The sequence below is a fragment of the Columba livia genome, chromosome 2 (assembly GCF_036013475.1).
Source record: "Columba livia isolate bColLiv1 breed racing homer chromosome 2, bColLiv1.pat.W.v2, whole genome shotgun sequence".
Taxonomy (NCBI): Eukaryota; Metazoa; Chordata; class Aves; order Columbiformes; family Columbidae; genus Columba; species Columba livia.
Window position 1 is genome coordinate 88,821,826 of NC_088603.1, and position 16,986 is coordinate 88,838,811.

Here is a 16,986-nt window from a genome sequence, read left to right on the forward strand (position 1 = left end):
GGACCTTTACCCTTAAGTTCTTATGTTTTAAAGACTATTTGCATTCTAGGAAAAATAATAGGTTACTTTTTACAATAGCTGTTTATTTTTCAGATGTTTAGTACATTTTTATAGATTATTAGGAGGAAGAGATAAAATTAGGAAAAACATTGTGCAAAGGATTTTCTGGAAGAAAGGTGAAAGGCTTTGAAGCAGTTTGAACAGAGTAATTATTTTCAGCACCAGTCATGGCCATTTATATGTAAATGTCCAAGTGTATCTAAACAAGCCCTTGCATGCTTCATTTTAACTAATTTCTTAAGTCTATAGCCATTTTTTCAAAATCATTCTCAGGTTTGAAAGTGTCAAGCAGTATTAACCAAGGCTGGTGCCCTTCTTAGTCACCCTCTAGTTTTTATATATTCAACTTCAGAACCAACTAGATTTATTTATTTGTTTTTAATGTACGGTGTCTATAGCTCAGCTCTGAACTATTCTGTATCAAGTGTGTATCACATACAGGTTACTTTCTCTACTGGACAAATATCTTCACAAACATAACATGATACTGTTTAAATTTTAAAATGAAACATAAAAGCACTTAAACCATGCTGTTAGGAATGCATGTTTATAAAGAGAAAGATGGCCACGGGGAGATGCTGAGATTTGTTTAGCCATGATTGTATTGAATTTTCTTTACATGTTCACATAGGGTTTTTGAAATGATATCACTCTGCTGTCTTGATATGTGTTCTATGCCTGGATTTTTTAGTTCTTTATTTTTTTTGGATCTTGAACCTAAAATGTGATAGAATTAGACATATTAATATGTTTGTGTCTCTTTTTCTTTTTTTTTTTTTTTCTTCCCCCCCACTATTTTTTTTGACCCATCCTGTGGCCCACTTCAAACAGCACTGAAGATGATAACCTAGGAAACCTTTCTCAGATTCTACTGAGATATTTCTCTGATTGGGATCGCACATGCATGCATTCAAAACAAGGGTAACTGTGAATTATGTAACTACTTCTTAAATTGTAGATATTGTAATTTCAATATTTTTTTCCGTGTAATGTGGACTATCTTAAGCTTTTTTTGGCAGCATAATGTTAAAGACAAATCTGTTCTGATGACACAGTTGGGATCCAGGTAAAGTACTTAAGCAAGCTTCGTTGTTAAAGGTCTCATCCAAATCTCTTAAAAGTCAGTGACAGCTTTCTGACAAATTGCTGGAGGATTTTGATCAAGTCTGGTTTCCATATGAATAGAAGTTAGACAATAATTACAGTATTTGTTAGGAAGCATTCCAGATTTCCAAAATTAGGAATGCAGAGTAGTGACCATGCTTTACTTATCTTACTGCTCCAAACACAAGGCATGCAGCTCATTTGCTGCTTTATTTCTATAAATATTTTTAGTGAATCCACTTTGATACGAATAAGTAAAATTGATATGGCTTTAGATACAGCTGCCATTGTGACAAAATACTGAGAAGGTGTTTCAGATGCCAGATCTTGTCATTACTCTGTGGATTTTTTCTGTTAAGTACTATATTCCTTTCATTTAATGGTTGTTCCTATTGTTATGTTTATTCCCATTAGGAAAAATAATTCATGTTGGCAGATGGAACCTACATCACCCGAGGATTTATGTGGATGTGTGGCTGAACAAGAGGTATGCCATTTTATGTTATGTATGTAAAAATTATGTGTGTGTGTGTGTGTGTATTACATTTAATGCCTTCAGTCTTCTTTTTGAAGGGCTAGAGAAAAGTATGAGGAAATAAAACCTCAGAGCATTGAACTGTTGTAATTGGAGAGTCCTTCTGTTTCATCTGATGTTTGGGCTATGTGTTCAGAAGTCTTCAGGGAAAGAGTTTGCAGCATTTGTTGTGTATATATATGTGTGTGTTTATGTATGCACTAGAAATGGCTATAGATTAATCTGAAATAATAGGAATCACAGAGAACTGAACTATTCTCAGAAGATTCAGCTTTGCTTCAAATATATAATAGGACTTTGCTTACAAAAAACCTCAATTAAACAAGGTTAAAACATAACACTTCTGTAACATCTGGAAGGCTACCTACTTTCAAAAAAGAAGGACAGGTGATTCTAGCTGATAGAAGCTACCAGGAAATCCACATCTGAATGAGATTTAATTGTTAGAGTTTTGTTTTGGTTTGGATTGTGTATTTGAAAATAAAACAGGAAAGAAAGGATTTGAGAAAGATAACGAGTTTCTGACCTTTTTGAGTAGTGAGATTTCCTGCTGACTTGCTGTGAGGTTGAATAACAAAGAAGAATGTGAAGCTGTGTTTGAAGTGACAAATATATTTCCCTGGGTGGGACCTTTCTATCAAATAAGTTCTCTCCTTCATAAAGATATAAATGTTTAGAGTAAGAGCTGCATCTGAAATACAGCAATACAGTTTTGGGAGAAGTGGAAGGAGAAGACTAAACTTTTATTTTGCTGGCCAAGGAACAAATTTACCTCTAATAGTAGTGAACAGTATACTTAAAATATGAGAAGCTTAAATACAATGGAAATGGGAACTCACACAGGGAGAGGGCCGTTAACCACGAAAGCTCAAAGGAGAAAAGTCACTTGACAGTGGTGGCAAAATATGTACCAGTGAGAATATCTGAGAGGGAAATTTAATTCATGTAGGGCTGAGATGTCAAATAAGTATTAAATTTTTGCAGTTGATATATGTAATGTACTTTATAAGGCTTGTGAGATATCTGATCATAATATTGGTCTCCTTTTCTTTGGTTATGAGAATATCCCACTGAACCATCAGAAAACATCTTGTATTCTTCTCTGCAGTTCATCAATGAAATTTTTAGAAACATATTGCATTAATGAGATTTCTTTTTTTTCATCTTGTATTCATCTGGTGCCTTTTTTGTGTTTCTTCTCAGGCACAAGTGAATAGTAGTCTTGACTTTTTCATTGTTCACAGAATCATAGAATGTCCTGAGTTGGAAGGGACCCACAAGGATCATTGGAGTCCAACTCCTGTCCCTACATAGGACAACCCCACGGTTCACACCATGTGTCTGAGGGTGTTGTCCAGTCTCTTCTTGAACACTGCCAGGCTTGGAGCTGTGACACCTCCCTGGGGAGCCTGTTCCAGTGCTCCACCACCCTCTGGGTAAAGAACCTTTTCCTAGTGTCCAACCTAAACCTCCTCTGGCACATCTTCTTGACATTCCCTCAGGTTCTGTCACTGGTCACCAGAGAGAAGAGCTCAGCACCTCCTCCTCCTCCCCCTCCTCTTGTGAGGAAGCTGTAGCTGCCCTGAGGTCTCCCCTCAGTCTCCTCTTCTCCAGGCTGAACAAAACAAGCCTAGTGACTTTAGATGCTCCTCATGTGGCTTCCACTTCCAGTAGCTTAATATCTTTTTATCCTGTGGCACACAGAACTGCACACAGTGCTCCAGGTGAGATCACACCAGTGCAGAGCAGAGCGGGACAATTACCTCCCTAGCTCGGCTGGGTGCACCAAGCAATGCTGTGCTTGGTGCACCCAGGACACGGGTGGCTCTCTTGGCTGCCAGGGACACTGCTGGCTCTTGTTCAACTTGCCGTTGACCACAACCCCCAGATCCCTCTCCACAGAGCTGCTTTCCAGCATCTCATCCGCCAGTCTGTATGTACAGTCAGGGTTGCTGTGTCCCTGGCCAGGTGCAAAATCCGTCACTTGTCCTTGTTGAACTTCACGTGCTTGGTGATTGCCCAGTTCTCCAATTTGTGCAGATCTCTCTGCAGGGCCTCTCTGCCCTTGAGAGTGTCAACAGCTTCCCCCAGTTTTGTGTCATCACCACACTTACTAAGCAATCCCTCAAGTCTTGAGTCTATGTCATTTATGAAGACATTGAAGAACACTGGCCCAGAGATGATTCCCTGTGGAACCCCACAAGTGACTGGCCACCAGCCCAACATAACCCCATTTACTAGAATTCTTTGAGCCGGGCCCATCAACCAATTGCTCACCCACTGCACTTTGTGTTTACCCAGCTGTATGCTGAACATCTTGTCCAGGAGGATACTGTGAGAGACAGTATCAAAGGCTTTAACGAAATCAAAAAAGTACACATCAACAGGCTTCCCTTGGTCAACTAGGTGGGTAACCTTGTCACAGAAAGAAATTAAGTTTGTTAAGCAGGACTTTCCCCTCATGAACCCATGCTGGCTGGGACCAATGACTGTGTTGTCTTTCAGATGTTTTTCAATAACTACCGGAATAACCTACTCCATAATTTTGCGAGACACAGAAGTGAGACTCACAAGTCTGTAGTTGCCTTGTTGTAAAGCTTTCTATACTTATATGTGAATTTTTATGTTTTCAAAACAAATCTAAGTGACGGGGCTGCAAGAGAAATCAAAGGTGAATGTAGGTGACAATTACAATTATTTGAAATGTCTTATAAACATAAAACCATATGTAATTTATTGTAAAGTCATCAAAGCTGAGTAAGACAGATCAGTTTGAAAAGCAAAGCTGTAAAATCTACATAAAAATTCAAAAGTTTGACTAAGTGTAGTGCCACAGATTTTTAAGAATGCTTTATTTATTTTATGTATACTGTTTTTCAGATGTGTCCAAGTTTTAATATGTCTGCTCCCTATATGAAGAATAAGAAAGGACATATTTTGTATAATCTTTCAGGGTTCCTTGTGGAAGAATATTTAGTGAGGCCTTCCAACAAAGCAAGGTAACCTTAAAATATCTAACATTTGTTTAACCTTTATGTATAAAAAATCCTCAGTCCTTCTTGATCCAAAGCATAGATCTGCATCACTGAAAATATAAGGGGTATTTGTCTTTGTTTGTTGTGACCAAGGTGTAAAGTCAGGCTGAAGTAACCTGGAACCCCCTCCATGGTCATTTCTCAGATCTTCTTCCAGCAGTTGCATGATAATTACCTGTAGGCATGCCATGGCTCTTTTTGCCACACAACAAGTTAATTCAGCATCTCAGAGAAAGAAAATGTATATGCATGTGTACATCAGACAATGTAGATTCCATTCCTCAGAGACTCAAACAAATAGAGGTGAATGTGCTCCGATTAATCTTTTATTTGAACTAAAAATGCTGGTATCTCCCTGGCAAGAGTTCATATTCTGTGACACCAGACAAAAAGGCTATATATATAATCTGGTATGTTTTGAGGTTTACTTACATGCCTTTACAGCTCAACCACTGTCTTTGACACAAGTGCAAATACTAGACCAAGTACAATTTTATCGAGGAGAAGAAAGTGTTAGCCATTTGTGCATTAAAAAAGTGTAAAAGTATACCTGATTTGATAAAAATAGAGGTAAACTTATTAAAATAAAATATTTGAGCTAGAATATGAATAGAGTAGGAGAAATCAAGCTGTTTAAGACTTTTCTGAAAGTCAGTAGTATCTCACTTGCTCATAGACTCTCCTGTGGCTCAGGGATTTCAGCTTTCAAAAGTTAAAAATTATTATCTGAGGGAATCGCTTTGCCAGAAAAGAGCAATAATGTTCTCTTGATTCAAGAGTATATTGAGCTTCTCCTTTTTGACAGAGAATGGAATGTAAGGGTTGAAGTTTTACTTTCAGTTGAAAAATACATCATTAATTGCCACTTTGTCACTGCAAGGAAAGACTGCTAAGCTTAAGGCAGATAACTTGTTATTACTTTATTTTCTATTACCAGATATGGTGGTTGGTCTTTTGGAGGAAGGAAAACATTTGAGCTTCAAGATAAAAAATTGAATAACACCAAACCTAAGCCTCTGGCTAAGGTAAGGGTTGCATGTATGTGTCAGCTCTTGTATTGTGTTGCTTAATTATTCACACTGCAGACTTCACGGCATGTGAGTGTAACATTACATATTATAAAATCCTTGTATTTAGAAACTGGGAGAAAACGATGTCTGTTATAATCCACTTCTCTGTTCATAACTCTTGAAGTATTCTCCTGTGTTTGGAGAAGCAGTTTTCAATGAGTCAAATGATATGGTTTGGTGTTCTTTTGGTGTTTGTTTGTTTGTTTGTTTGCTTTCCTGTGAACTTACTTCAAAGTCTGAGCTCACCTTTAGAACTATTTTTTAGGTTTTTGTTTTCTGCAAAAAGTAAATGTTAGAATTGACAAATGTTCACTGAACATCTCAAAAATGAGTTATTATTGATGCTTTTTTCATTAATTCCTGCAATGAATCCTTTGCTACATTTCTTTCTTTTCCTACCCTGTCCTGTCCCACCTCTACCCACCCAAAAAAAAAAAAGGAAAAAAAGCCAAGTTTAGTTAGCTTCTTGGAGCAGCTATTTCTGCATAACCAATATGCCACCCTGTGTTTATAGTCCCCCTTTCAAATGTAACTTTCCATTTTTATCCCAGAGAAACCAAAGTGTGCCTTCCTGACATTAGTCAGATTGCAAAATCAGAATCTCTCCTTGACAGTAGATCGTACTGTCTTGCAGTGCTACACAGAGGCTTTGTTTTCTGCCTGGGGCTACCTCGGAAGCCAGGAAAAGTAAGGATTGTTCCAAGCACAATTGAAATATAGAGCTTTTCCTTGTGTCCTTTTGGTGTGCAGTGGAATGATATAGTATCTTCATACTGTGATAGCTTGGGACGGGACCCAAAGGCTAACCGGCAATTATCAGTGCAAGGGGTCTGATTTTCCTTGGGAATGCTTTGAAAGATTCTTCTAAGATCCATTCAAATGTAGACCAGTAATGACTTGAGGAACAGCAGTCTTGGAGGAGCACTAAAGAATACAAGTGAGTGGTCTCTATTTTTGTAATTGAGGCAAAACAACTTGTTAAACCAAAGCTGTGGACTTTCCAGATTCCAGATTATCATGGGATAGAAAGGTGCTTCTGCCCTTAAATTGTTTTATCGAGACATAGATTTTATTTGCTCTTATAAAAAGAAGAACAAAGGAACAGTGTAAATAAGCTCTATCCCAAAATCCATTTTGGGACAAAGTGTTAAAACAAGCATGTGTTAAAACAACATACAGATATTCTCCAATCCAATATAATTTTAGATTTAGCTTTGCAAAATCACCGCCTGTTTGCAATGCTTTTTCTATGTAGTATGGTTAAAAGTCTCTCTATCTTATATACACACTCTCCATTATATCTTCATTTTTGTCATTTGTGACTTCCTTTCTACCCCAGATCTCTTGTAGCTTTGAACTCTAGTTCCATCAGCCCTCGTTAGGAACTTGAAGTCCTAGAGGATTGCAGTAAGATGTGTTTTTCTGACTGCTGTTTCTGTCCTATGTATCTTTAATCATTTTAGACTCTTGTTTTGACATGCATGCACTGTGGTTTTTGTCAGGGTCTTTTTATTTTTTTTTAACTGTCTTTGGCGTAGAGTTCCACTTGCCATCAGCACAGGGGTGAATAATGGTTACACTGGTAGTGAGTGAGCTTCACATTTCAGACCCAAAGAAAATAGTGGAGTAAATTTATAAAGGGCAGTGTGTTATCTAAAATACCTCCTGGAAGTGGCTTTCAAATGCTGCAATGTCAAATTGTTGCATTAACCTTTCAGTAATTAATGACCAGACTTTTACTTTGACCTTTCAGGCTTGTTCATGAGACAGTGAATGTACCATTTACATAGCCTTGTATCAAAGAAAATGAGAAATTTGCATTTGAAGAGACTTACTTTACAATTCATTTCATATGGGAAATTTTCTGAATCTTTTTTTCTCCTGAACCATTCTGAACCATTTTTCTTCTCCAGTCAAAAAGCCTACATTTTTTCCAGTTCCAATTAAAAATACTTATTCAATACTTATTTTACTTAACCTAATCATACCGTGCTGTATATACCGTGTGTATTGTATATGCATTAACACAAAGAGTATGTATGTGTGCATGCATGAGACAGAATATATCTGTCACATGAGAAACATGGCTGATTAAAAACATTTATAATTTACATTAATTGATGATTACTGCAAAGTGGCAAAAGCACAGCTCCTCCTCAATCTTTTTGTGTTTTCATGATTGTACATTCTTTGGCTTCCTTTCACAATGTGCACAAAAAGTGTTCCAAAATGGTTTCATAGTTGATGTTGTGTGTAACATAAATATAGGAAGAACATGTGATAATTTTAAATAGTCCTGAAAGGCAATTTGTATTGATTACTTGGGATTCTGAAGTGTGCATTTTTCCAATATCAAAGGTTGGAATTTGAGGCTTTACAGTAAAGTACTATAATAGTATAAGTGTCCAGATGAAGTTACATCTTTCCAGTCTAATAACCCTTTTCTCTGCCTCCCCATCATGAATCTGGTCTAGCAATGCTCAGGGGTTTCTCTGCCCCTCCTCATCCTTTTGTCTTGATAAGCCATAGGTTAGTCAAAATGTCAGTCTAGAATTATTCTGGAATATTGATGGCAGGTAAAAACGGTATGGAATGATGGAAAATACGTCTTTACAGAACTTATTAATATATATAAGGTAGTGAGGGGCTGTGTTTTACCTTGGATAGGACTTTATCAACCATGGACAAAATAATAATGATAAAAATTAATCACCTTTATATATTTTTCCATTGCTCATCTCTTTTCTGCCCTCTGTAAATAACTACCTGTGTGGCCCACAAAAAATATGAAAGATATTTCAGCAGGAACTGATATTTTTCCTTTTCTATGTTTTACCTTTGCAATCAATTTAGAATAAGCCACAAGAGTTTAGAAAAGAGAGCTTAAATGTATCTTGTGATGAATTGAGCAACCTCAAATGCTTCTTTTGCCAGATTATAAATAATTAAATATCCATCTTCAATTTGGTTCTTTTCTGGTGGTTTGATTAAGCTACATGCTGTAGCTTGAAGGAAGAATTCTAATTAACGTGTGAGATATTGAAATGTACTGTTACACACAATGTTTATTTATTTATTTTTAATATTGGTTACATTATTATATTTCTAAGATGTTCTAAGAATGCCTGAAACCTTTGCCCTGCTTCATTTAAATGAGGATGTGACATCGGAATTTTGCGTTATTCTTAATTGCCTTTTTTTTTTCAATACAATGAACACAATTGCAGTGGAGTTTCATTGTGTATGTATAACTTTCTATTAGGCATAACTATTTTAAAAAAAAATAGAATAAGAAATAGGTGTGTGAGGGAGTGAGAAATACTGGTTACCCCTGATCACTTGTTTATGTTTCTTTGCTCTGTTTGCTATTTGCACAGGAGATCCAATAGTGCCAAAATTTGCAGTTTTCCTTACTACACTTACGTTCTATTTCACTTTATTTCTTTAAAGAACTCTCTTACTGATTAAAGAATGAGTGATCTAGTTTGTGTAGTAGTTTTGGGAACTGAACTGAAGGAGAACAAAGAAGTTGCATATGAGTTTGCAAAGGAAGAAAGATTTTGGGATTAGTTCTTTTTTCTTTCTCTTTTTTTTAAAAAAAAACCCCAAACATGAGTATATAAGACACTGGTGAGATTTCAAGCAGTTGTTAAGGCCACATAAAGAAGAGTAGAAAACTTGAAAGGTAATGCAAGCAAGAGCAGTGGTAAACCAAAGCTGCTTGTTTTTAAAATAATTACTAACAGAGCTTACTGCAAATGACAGTGGAGCTCAGACTGGTGTTTGAAAGCATGATATAGAATAGTTGTGAGGAAATTGAATGGGCAGTTAGACTGTTGTAAACCTTGCCTCACAACAGAGTACAATGTGGAGATCCAAATAAGTAGGTAGTCATTAAAATAAATCAAAAGAAAATAATTAGAAAGAGAGAGAAATAGAACTGAAGATTGGACAACCTGCACTGGCAAACACAGAGAAGAATGCGGCAGGAAAACCAGTAAAAGTCTGATACTAGTGTCCAAATAACGACTGTATCTGGGCACTACAAAAAAGAAAAAGCAGAATTATTGGCAAGTAAATTAAACAAACAAGCAAGCAAACAAACAAACAAAATCCTGGAAGTTTACACCAATATCATGAAGAGGCACATATATATGGAATGCACAAGATGAGAACAGCATCAGAGAGATCAGAAAATAATCTTTAGGGAAGTTTCCAAAATGTAACTCTGTAGATGGTAATTTTAGAATGTGCACTTTGCAATATGATTCAGAATCTAGACACAAAGTCAGAATTGCTCAGCATCAACCTGAGATGTACAAAATGCAGATTAGCAAATAGCTGATATCAAATGGGGAAAGGTTAAGAGTTTTTTAACTGTATAAACAAAAAGCGGAGATGAAAGTTTGCTGTGGAATGAATGGGTAGAATCAAAGATGATTTTAAACAGTGCACTAAAACTGAAAACAAACATACACAATAATTTGATCTAGTTTTAAGTAGGGATAATGTGGGTTCAAAGGCACTATCATTAAAGGTAATGAGGCACAGAAGTGGACTAGATTTCCAGAGGCAAAGCTAAACTCAAATCTCAGTGTATCTGGTTTTGGGACACATCAGTTTCTTAGCAATGACTCTAGCACAAGTAAATGTGAACTTTGGGTATATTTATCCAGTTGGGATGATTCTGCATGATGTGAGGATAAAGTATATGTTACAACAGAATTGCTTCCCTGTGCTCAGAGAGACTACGTTGCCTTGTCTGCCTTAAAGTTTGTCTCAATTTCCTCCATGCTTAACAAACACTGATAATTGCTTGTTGAATCTGGAGACACAGCTTTATCCTTTATGGAACAGTTTCATGTTAACCTTGCAAAGAATATCTCCCTGATTCTTTCTTTCCCCACTTCCTAGGATATTCTGTTCCTAGACATTTTATGTTCTATGTAACTTACACGTATTATTTAGATAAGTCTTTTTGGAATTTCAGTAATGTTCTCCAATTGTAACATTAGTTTTACTCATCTTATTATTTTCAATTAAGTTGGCAAATGTTATTTTTGCAATTTTTTTCCTCTATTTATTCAACTAAACGCGTGTAAAGGAAGGGACACAGTGTTCCATTAAACCAGAGAATCTCAATTTAATAATTATCATAGGTGTACAGCTGCAACAGTAGAAAATTAACTGCTCCACTCTGTTGAAAGACCTGTACAAATTAACTGATTCTCTTCAGCCTAGTTCACCTTCTTCTATAAACAGTTGTTGTAACAGGACAATTAGGTATCTTTATGCAATTCTTCAAGGTATAGGAGCATTCAGATGAGTGTTCAGATTCAAATAATTTTTCATTCACAATTTCCATTCTCTCTTCCAGGTGTGGTACAACCAAAAAGGTTTCCATTCGCTGCCATCTTACTTGAATGAACTCAATAACTTAATTCTGTGGATGAATTTGCCTCCTAATGTGGACTGGAGACAGTATGGTAATAATCCTTTTTCAAAGTATTTTTTTCATATATTTTGAAAAGTAGTTTTTGAATAACACAAAATAATTTCAATAAGAACATTTATCATAGTGTAAAGTAGGATTGCAGAGTCTCACATTTCTTGGGATGATTTGGAAGGGGAACTTTTATTTAAGCAGAAGGTTTGTTTGTGTGAGGAATGTAATACACAATAAGGTAAAATTTGAATTTACAGCTCACTATGCCATACAAATTTCTTACAAAGGACTTTCCTGTGGAATAAATATAGATTGGTTCACTACATTTGGGATGTTAGTCCCTGTGTAACCAGTACTAGGGCTTGCTTAAATGGGATGATTAGTGCACAACTGAGTGTGAATTTAAAACTTATTTTTCACTTTATCTCCTTATGTAATTATCCAGAGTAAACCCAGAGTATCCTGTAAATTCACATACATTGTGATGTTCGATAGCATCCTGTTACTCAAGGAATAGGAGAGGCTGGTATATCATACTATTGTACCTAACAAAAGAGAGATAAGTATATTTAACATCTGAATTCATTTATTCAGATACCCCTGAACTTTATAAGAACTAGCCAAAATACAAATATTACAAATGGACTTTTTTTTTTAAAAAAAAAATGACTGCAACCAAAGGATCAACTATTAGTACAGGTGAAGTTTTAGGATGTTGAACTCTAATTTGAAGTCTGGGCTTAATAGTTCAGGCTAACTTCTGTTCCTTCCAATCCCTTTCATATTTATGTTCTGCTAAAGAGAAATTAGTTTGGTTTAGACAAATGTAAAAATACTTTATGACCAATTTTTAAGAGTTTTAGAAAAGGCAGGATGATGTCTGTAATGGTAAAATTATTTTCAGCATGTTTATAATGAAGAAGGAAGAAAGAAAATGAAAATCAGTGAAAAGGGGCATAGAATCCTGAGTATCTGAAAATAGAAATTAATTAAAAAATGTTTCCAGAATGTCAATGAAAAAAGACTAATTGCTTGCTTTCAAGATGTCTGGGGTTTTATTTTTCTAAATGAATGATGGGAACAAAACAAAGGTAATGTATTTCTGCAGAAAGTCTGAATGAAATGAAATCAGGTATTTTAATTAGAATTTTTAATAAAAATCAATTTTTAATCAAGTTACCCTGAAATTCATGAATAGTACTGATGTTTGCTTGTTTTCTGTAGCATTAGATATCCCATTTTGTAACTTAGATGTGTAAGTACCCTTACTTTTATATCTGTCGTGGAGAGCTGGGGGCTTACCATCTAGACTAAAATCAGAGTAAAATATAATTGTCCCAAGGATTGTGGCAATGTTATATTTCATATTGTTGCATGACATAGCAACACAATAAGTAAAACAATGCTTGATAAATATTTGAAGTCTTGGACTATTGTCTCTACAAATATGGGTTCATTATATAATCATCTGTCAGAATATGTTGCCTAAGTCTGCAGACTCTAATTCTGCAGACTTATTGAACTAGAAAGCAGTATATTTATCTGCATGTCTGTTGGAGAGGTGCAATAAAGGCAGATTGATTATGCTCTTGAGACATAGTGCAGAGGGACCTGTCAGAGAAATCCTAGAAAGAGAAGTCAAATTATTTACCTTTCTATCTGTATGTATATGTGTGTGTACACATTTATATGGGTGTGTGTATATGTATCTATATATGTGTAGGGATAAACATGTATTTAAAAAAAACCCTCAGGTATTCTAATGCTACATGGGGCACTTAAGCTCAGTTCCCTTTGACTTTTGACTCTTATTTAAGGATATTGCTCTGATGGAGAAGGACTATTTTTATGCTTTTCTTATGAAAATGGTTGTATGCAGTCCTGTCAATTAGCAGTCAGAAGACTACATACTGTATTTCAACACTGAAATTTATTATTTTTTAATTTTTATTTTCCTCTTCCAAACTCTGTTTATATGCAAGGTCAGTTCTGGAATATTATTGGAAATTGCTGTGAGGAAGCTTGTTAGGATGTTGCAGAAATGTAGCTTTGTAATTCTGACTTGCATTAATGCCATGTTTTTTTCACGGGGTAACTTCCTCCTGTCAGCCCAACCATTACTTCTGTATTACTTTTAAGTGACATAAAAATAATTTGACCCTTGAATAGTGAGTGTGAGGACAGTCTTTCCTTCTTTCACAAAAAGTAAATCTTGTTTTACTGCAGGAGACTTGCTTCAATAGAGTAGAGCATTACCATGGATGTAAAACAGAGTAGCAACTACCACGATTTTGAAACAACCTTGAAAGAGGTCAACAACTTATTTAAATGCTCATATAAATACTGAGAAGCCCTTTCACTTAACAGTTACATCCTGTGGGTATTTCTTGGCCATGAACCCAGCTGGAGTTCTCCCAAGTTCCCTGGAGGAGGGAGGAGTCACTACAGACCACAAGTTCTACTTGCTTTGCTCACAGGGCCACGCCTAGTAACTTTCATAGGAGATCAGTACTACTGGTCCCAGCTTGTGATAGGTTTTATTGATAAGGAGCTGAGAAGGAGGCTAAACGCTTTTGCGTAATGTCTTTTCTGCAGTCAAGAGGATACAGGGAACAGAGACTTAGGATTTTGTACATGAGTTTGAAAGAAGATGTCATAACTGAGAGTACAGAGAACATATTCTACCTTGTGCTGATTTATATCCGAAGAATTTGTATCTGTTCCAAAAAAGTGGAAAAATTGATGATTGTTTTTCTTGTGTCAGTCCAAGTTACTGACTCTTCATCATTCTGAGCATATAGGAGCGGGAAATAATAGTTATTTGGGGATCAAAAATACTTCCTTTTTATATTGTGTTAAGCTGATCTTCAAATCTTTTCTTTGCAAATCAAGAGATTTCTCTTCCCCTCCCATCCCCTCATTGCCATATGGGATGACCAGTAAGCTTCTCTGTGAGGATGCTTGGAAAGTTACAATTCCAATTTTCATATAAATAGTGGTATGAAGAAAATGTTTGTGACAGGTGGAGGTGCATATAAATAGATGGAGCAACAGAAGTTAACCAGATTGATTTACGTCAGTTTTTCATAGTTAATGTTTCAGGTGTCTACTTTGGAACACCAGTTCAGGAATACTTTTTGTATGAAAATAGCTCACCGTCTGTATGATGTGGAGAGCCACCTCTAGCTTTATAATGATGTAAGTCTGTTTTCCTATTGTATTAAAAAATCTAACTAATCTGTCTTACTGGAAAGGAAACCAAATACATTTTGCTTTCCACTGGGTTATAAATTCAGTGACAGATAATGAACATGAACATGTTAAACAATTAAAAAAAAGTGAGAATATTGAACACAGAAAGTAAGATGCACTGGATTTTTGTCAAAATTCTTCAGCTCTGGCTGGTCTTCCAACTTACGTGAATTATGTTTGTATTTTTTTCCTAAAATTACATAATATAATTTTGAGCAAATAAAAATGGAATAATGAAGTAAGAGGATTTAAAAGTATTTTTTTTTTCTTTACTTAAGCATAAGATAGAAATTCTGATCAAGTAAAACTATATTATTTTTGACACCAAATTGTAAACAGTTGAGTTGGAATGTGTTCATCATGCTGGAATATAGGGGAAGGACTACTACCTACGTCTTACAGTAAAGCTATTAAAGAAAAAAGGAGAGGTAGTCATCTATAATGATGTCCATAAAGTACAGTGGTCAAAAAGAGTTCTCACATCACTATTCCAAGAACAGAAACACATCAATACAGAAAGTCCTTGTGCAATGCAGCTGTTCTATCTCAGGGCTTCTATTGAAGTCATTGATTTTTTAAAAACCTTTCATGTTAGGGCTCATTGCAAGTGTTCATGCAGCATCCTCATTTATTTCAGATTCAGTTCTTCAAAAGCGCTGAAGGGATCAAGAGACCTATTTTCAGCTGAGTTTTGGTGGAAAGTGACTGTATAGTTTCCTGATTGCTTTGCAAATTGTAACTTTAAACTATTTTCAAAGGAAACTTTGAAATGGCATTTAGTAGGAACCTCGTTAACCATATCTGGTTATTGACGGGAAAGTAAAATATAGATCTTTAATGAAGGTGCTGCCTGTGAAATTCTCTGTGAAACATAAGTTGTAATTTTCAGTAAAGAGTAGTGTCTCACTTTATACAAACACAAATCTTGTCATAAGTTTTAAATGCCCACAAAGAAGAGCTTGTAAAAAGCATATATATATATATATATGTATGATATCTCAATTTTTGTTATACAATATATTTTATTTTATTCTAGTCTGGAATAAAGAAACCTAGATTGGTCTTCTATTCAAGTCTGCAACAATTATGATATTTGGAATTAGCACGGATCCAAATTGATCTATGTACTCAAGACTCAGCATGCTACAGGAGAGAAAAAAAGAGGTAGTTTATGAAGGAGTGCCAGGAGAGAGGCCCAGACACACTCAAAATACAGTGCAGATCTATGAAATATACCTAAGGACAGCTCTGATTAGCCTATGGTGGTGGCATACAAGCTTGAAGATCTGTGAGGTTTTTTTTCCTCTTGATCTCTCCACCCTATACTGAAAAAGTACTGCTTGGTTCATATCACTGTCCTCATTTTTATTGCAAAACCACAGATTTTGTAATATGTGATTATGTGGAAAGTTGTACCCAGGCAGGATTGACTGGGCTACGAGTGCCTCACATCCTTTACGGCCTACAGGAAGGAAACACTCCAAGTCTCTATGCCAAATTGCAAGTGACTTTCTTTTCTGACCTATGGTCAGGTGGTTTATATTTGAAATAGAACATCTGGAGCACTTTCCCTTGAGGGTATAGTTTGCAGAGTGTTAAAAAGTAGTTTTTATTGAGAAAGGTGTCTTGAGTTGTGCAGCTCCTGAGTGGCAACAGGGCAGGATTTTTCCTGCTACAACCAAGATGCTGTTCATTTCAAATATCTGTAATGTGGATGTGTTTTCCTCTTTTCTTGTCAAATGCACTAACCAGAATGGAAAAGGATAGTATTTTATTCTAACAAATGTCACAATGCTTATTTCCCCAGATTAGTGATGCCTTTTTAACACATTAGAGTCCAAAATTAGTTTAATCAAAACCAGTCACAAAATCACATAATTGTTTAGGTCTGCACATCTTTTAAATGTCTCCAGGGATGGTGACTGAAGCACTTCCCTGGACAAGCTGTTCCAACAGATGACAAAACCTTTAATGAAGAATTTTTTCCTAATATCCAATCTAAACTTCCTCTGGCACATCTTGAGGCCATTTCCTCACGTCCTGTCACTTGTTATTCAGGAGAAGAGACCAACACCCTCTGTGCTACAACCTCCTTTCAGGTAGTAGTAGAGAGTCATAAGGTCTCCCCTCAGCCTCCTTTTCTCCAGGCTAAACAGCCCCAGTTCCCTCAGCTGCTCCTCATCAGACTTGTGCTCCAGATCCCTCACCAGCTTCATCGCCTCTGCACTCTCTCCAGCACCTCAATGTCTTTTTTGTAATGAGGGGCCCAAAACTGAACACAGGACTTGAGATGCAGTACAGGGAGACAATCACTTCCCTAGTTCTCCTGGCCACACTATTTCTGATATAATGTAAGGAAAGGAATAGGATTGTTCAGTCTGGAAGGGAGAATATTAAGGGGAAATAATGGAGAAGGTGAAAAAGGTATAGGTAATTGTTTATCACCTGTTTTACAAGTAAGCATGTAGCATGGAGGTCCTAGAG

General features: G+C 36.0%; 1 protein-coding gene across 1 annotated transcript in view; it reads left to right on the top strand.

The window, feature by feature from the left end:
- Positions 1 to 16,986, top strand: part of ABCA13 (ATP binding cassette subfamily A member 13) — a 181,466-nt gene that overhangs the window by 109,086 nt on the left and 55,394 nt on the right. Inside the window, exons 43-47 of the mRNA XM_065053420.1 lie at positions 892 to 981; positions 1,579 to 1,651; positions 4,580 to 4,698; positions 5,672 to 5,759; positions 11,182 to 11,290. Coding sequence (XP_064909492.1) covers positions 892 to 981; positions 1,579 to 1,651; positions 4,580 to 4,698; positions 5,672 to 5,759; positions 11,182 to 11,290 — 479 coding nt within the window. The remainder of the gene's footprint in view (positions 1 to 891; positions 982 to 1,578; positions 1,652 to 4,579; positions 4,699 to 5,671; positions 5,760 to 11,181; positions 11,291 to 16,986) is intronic.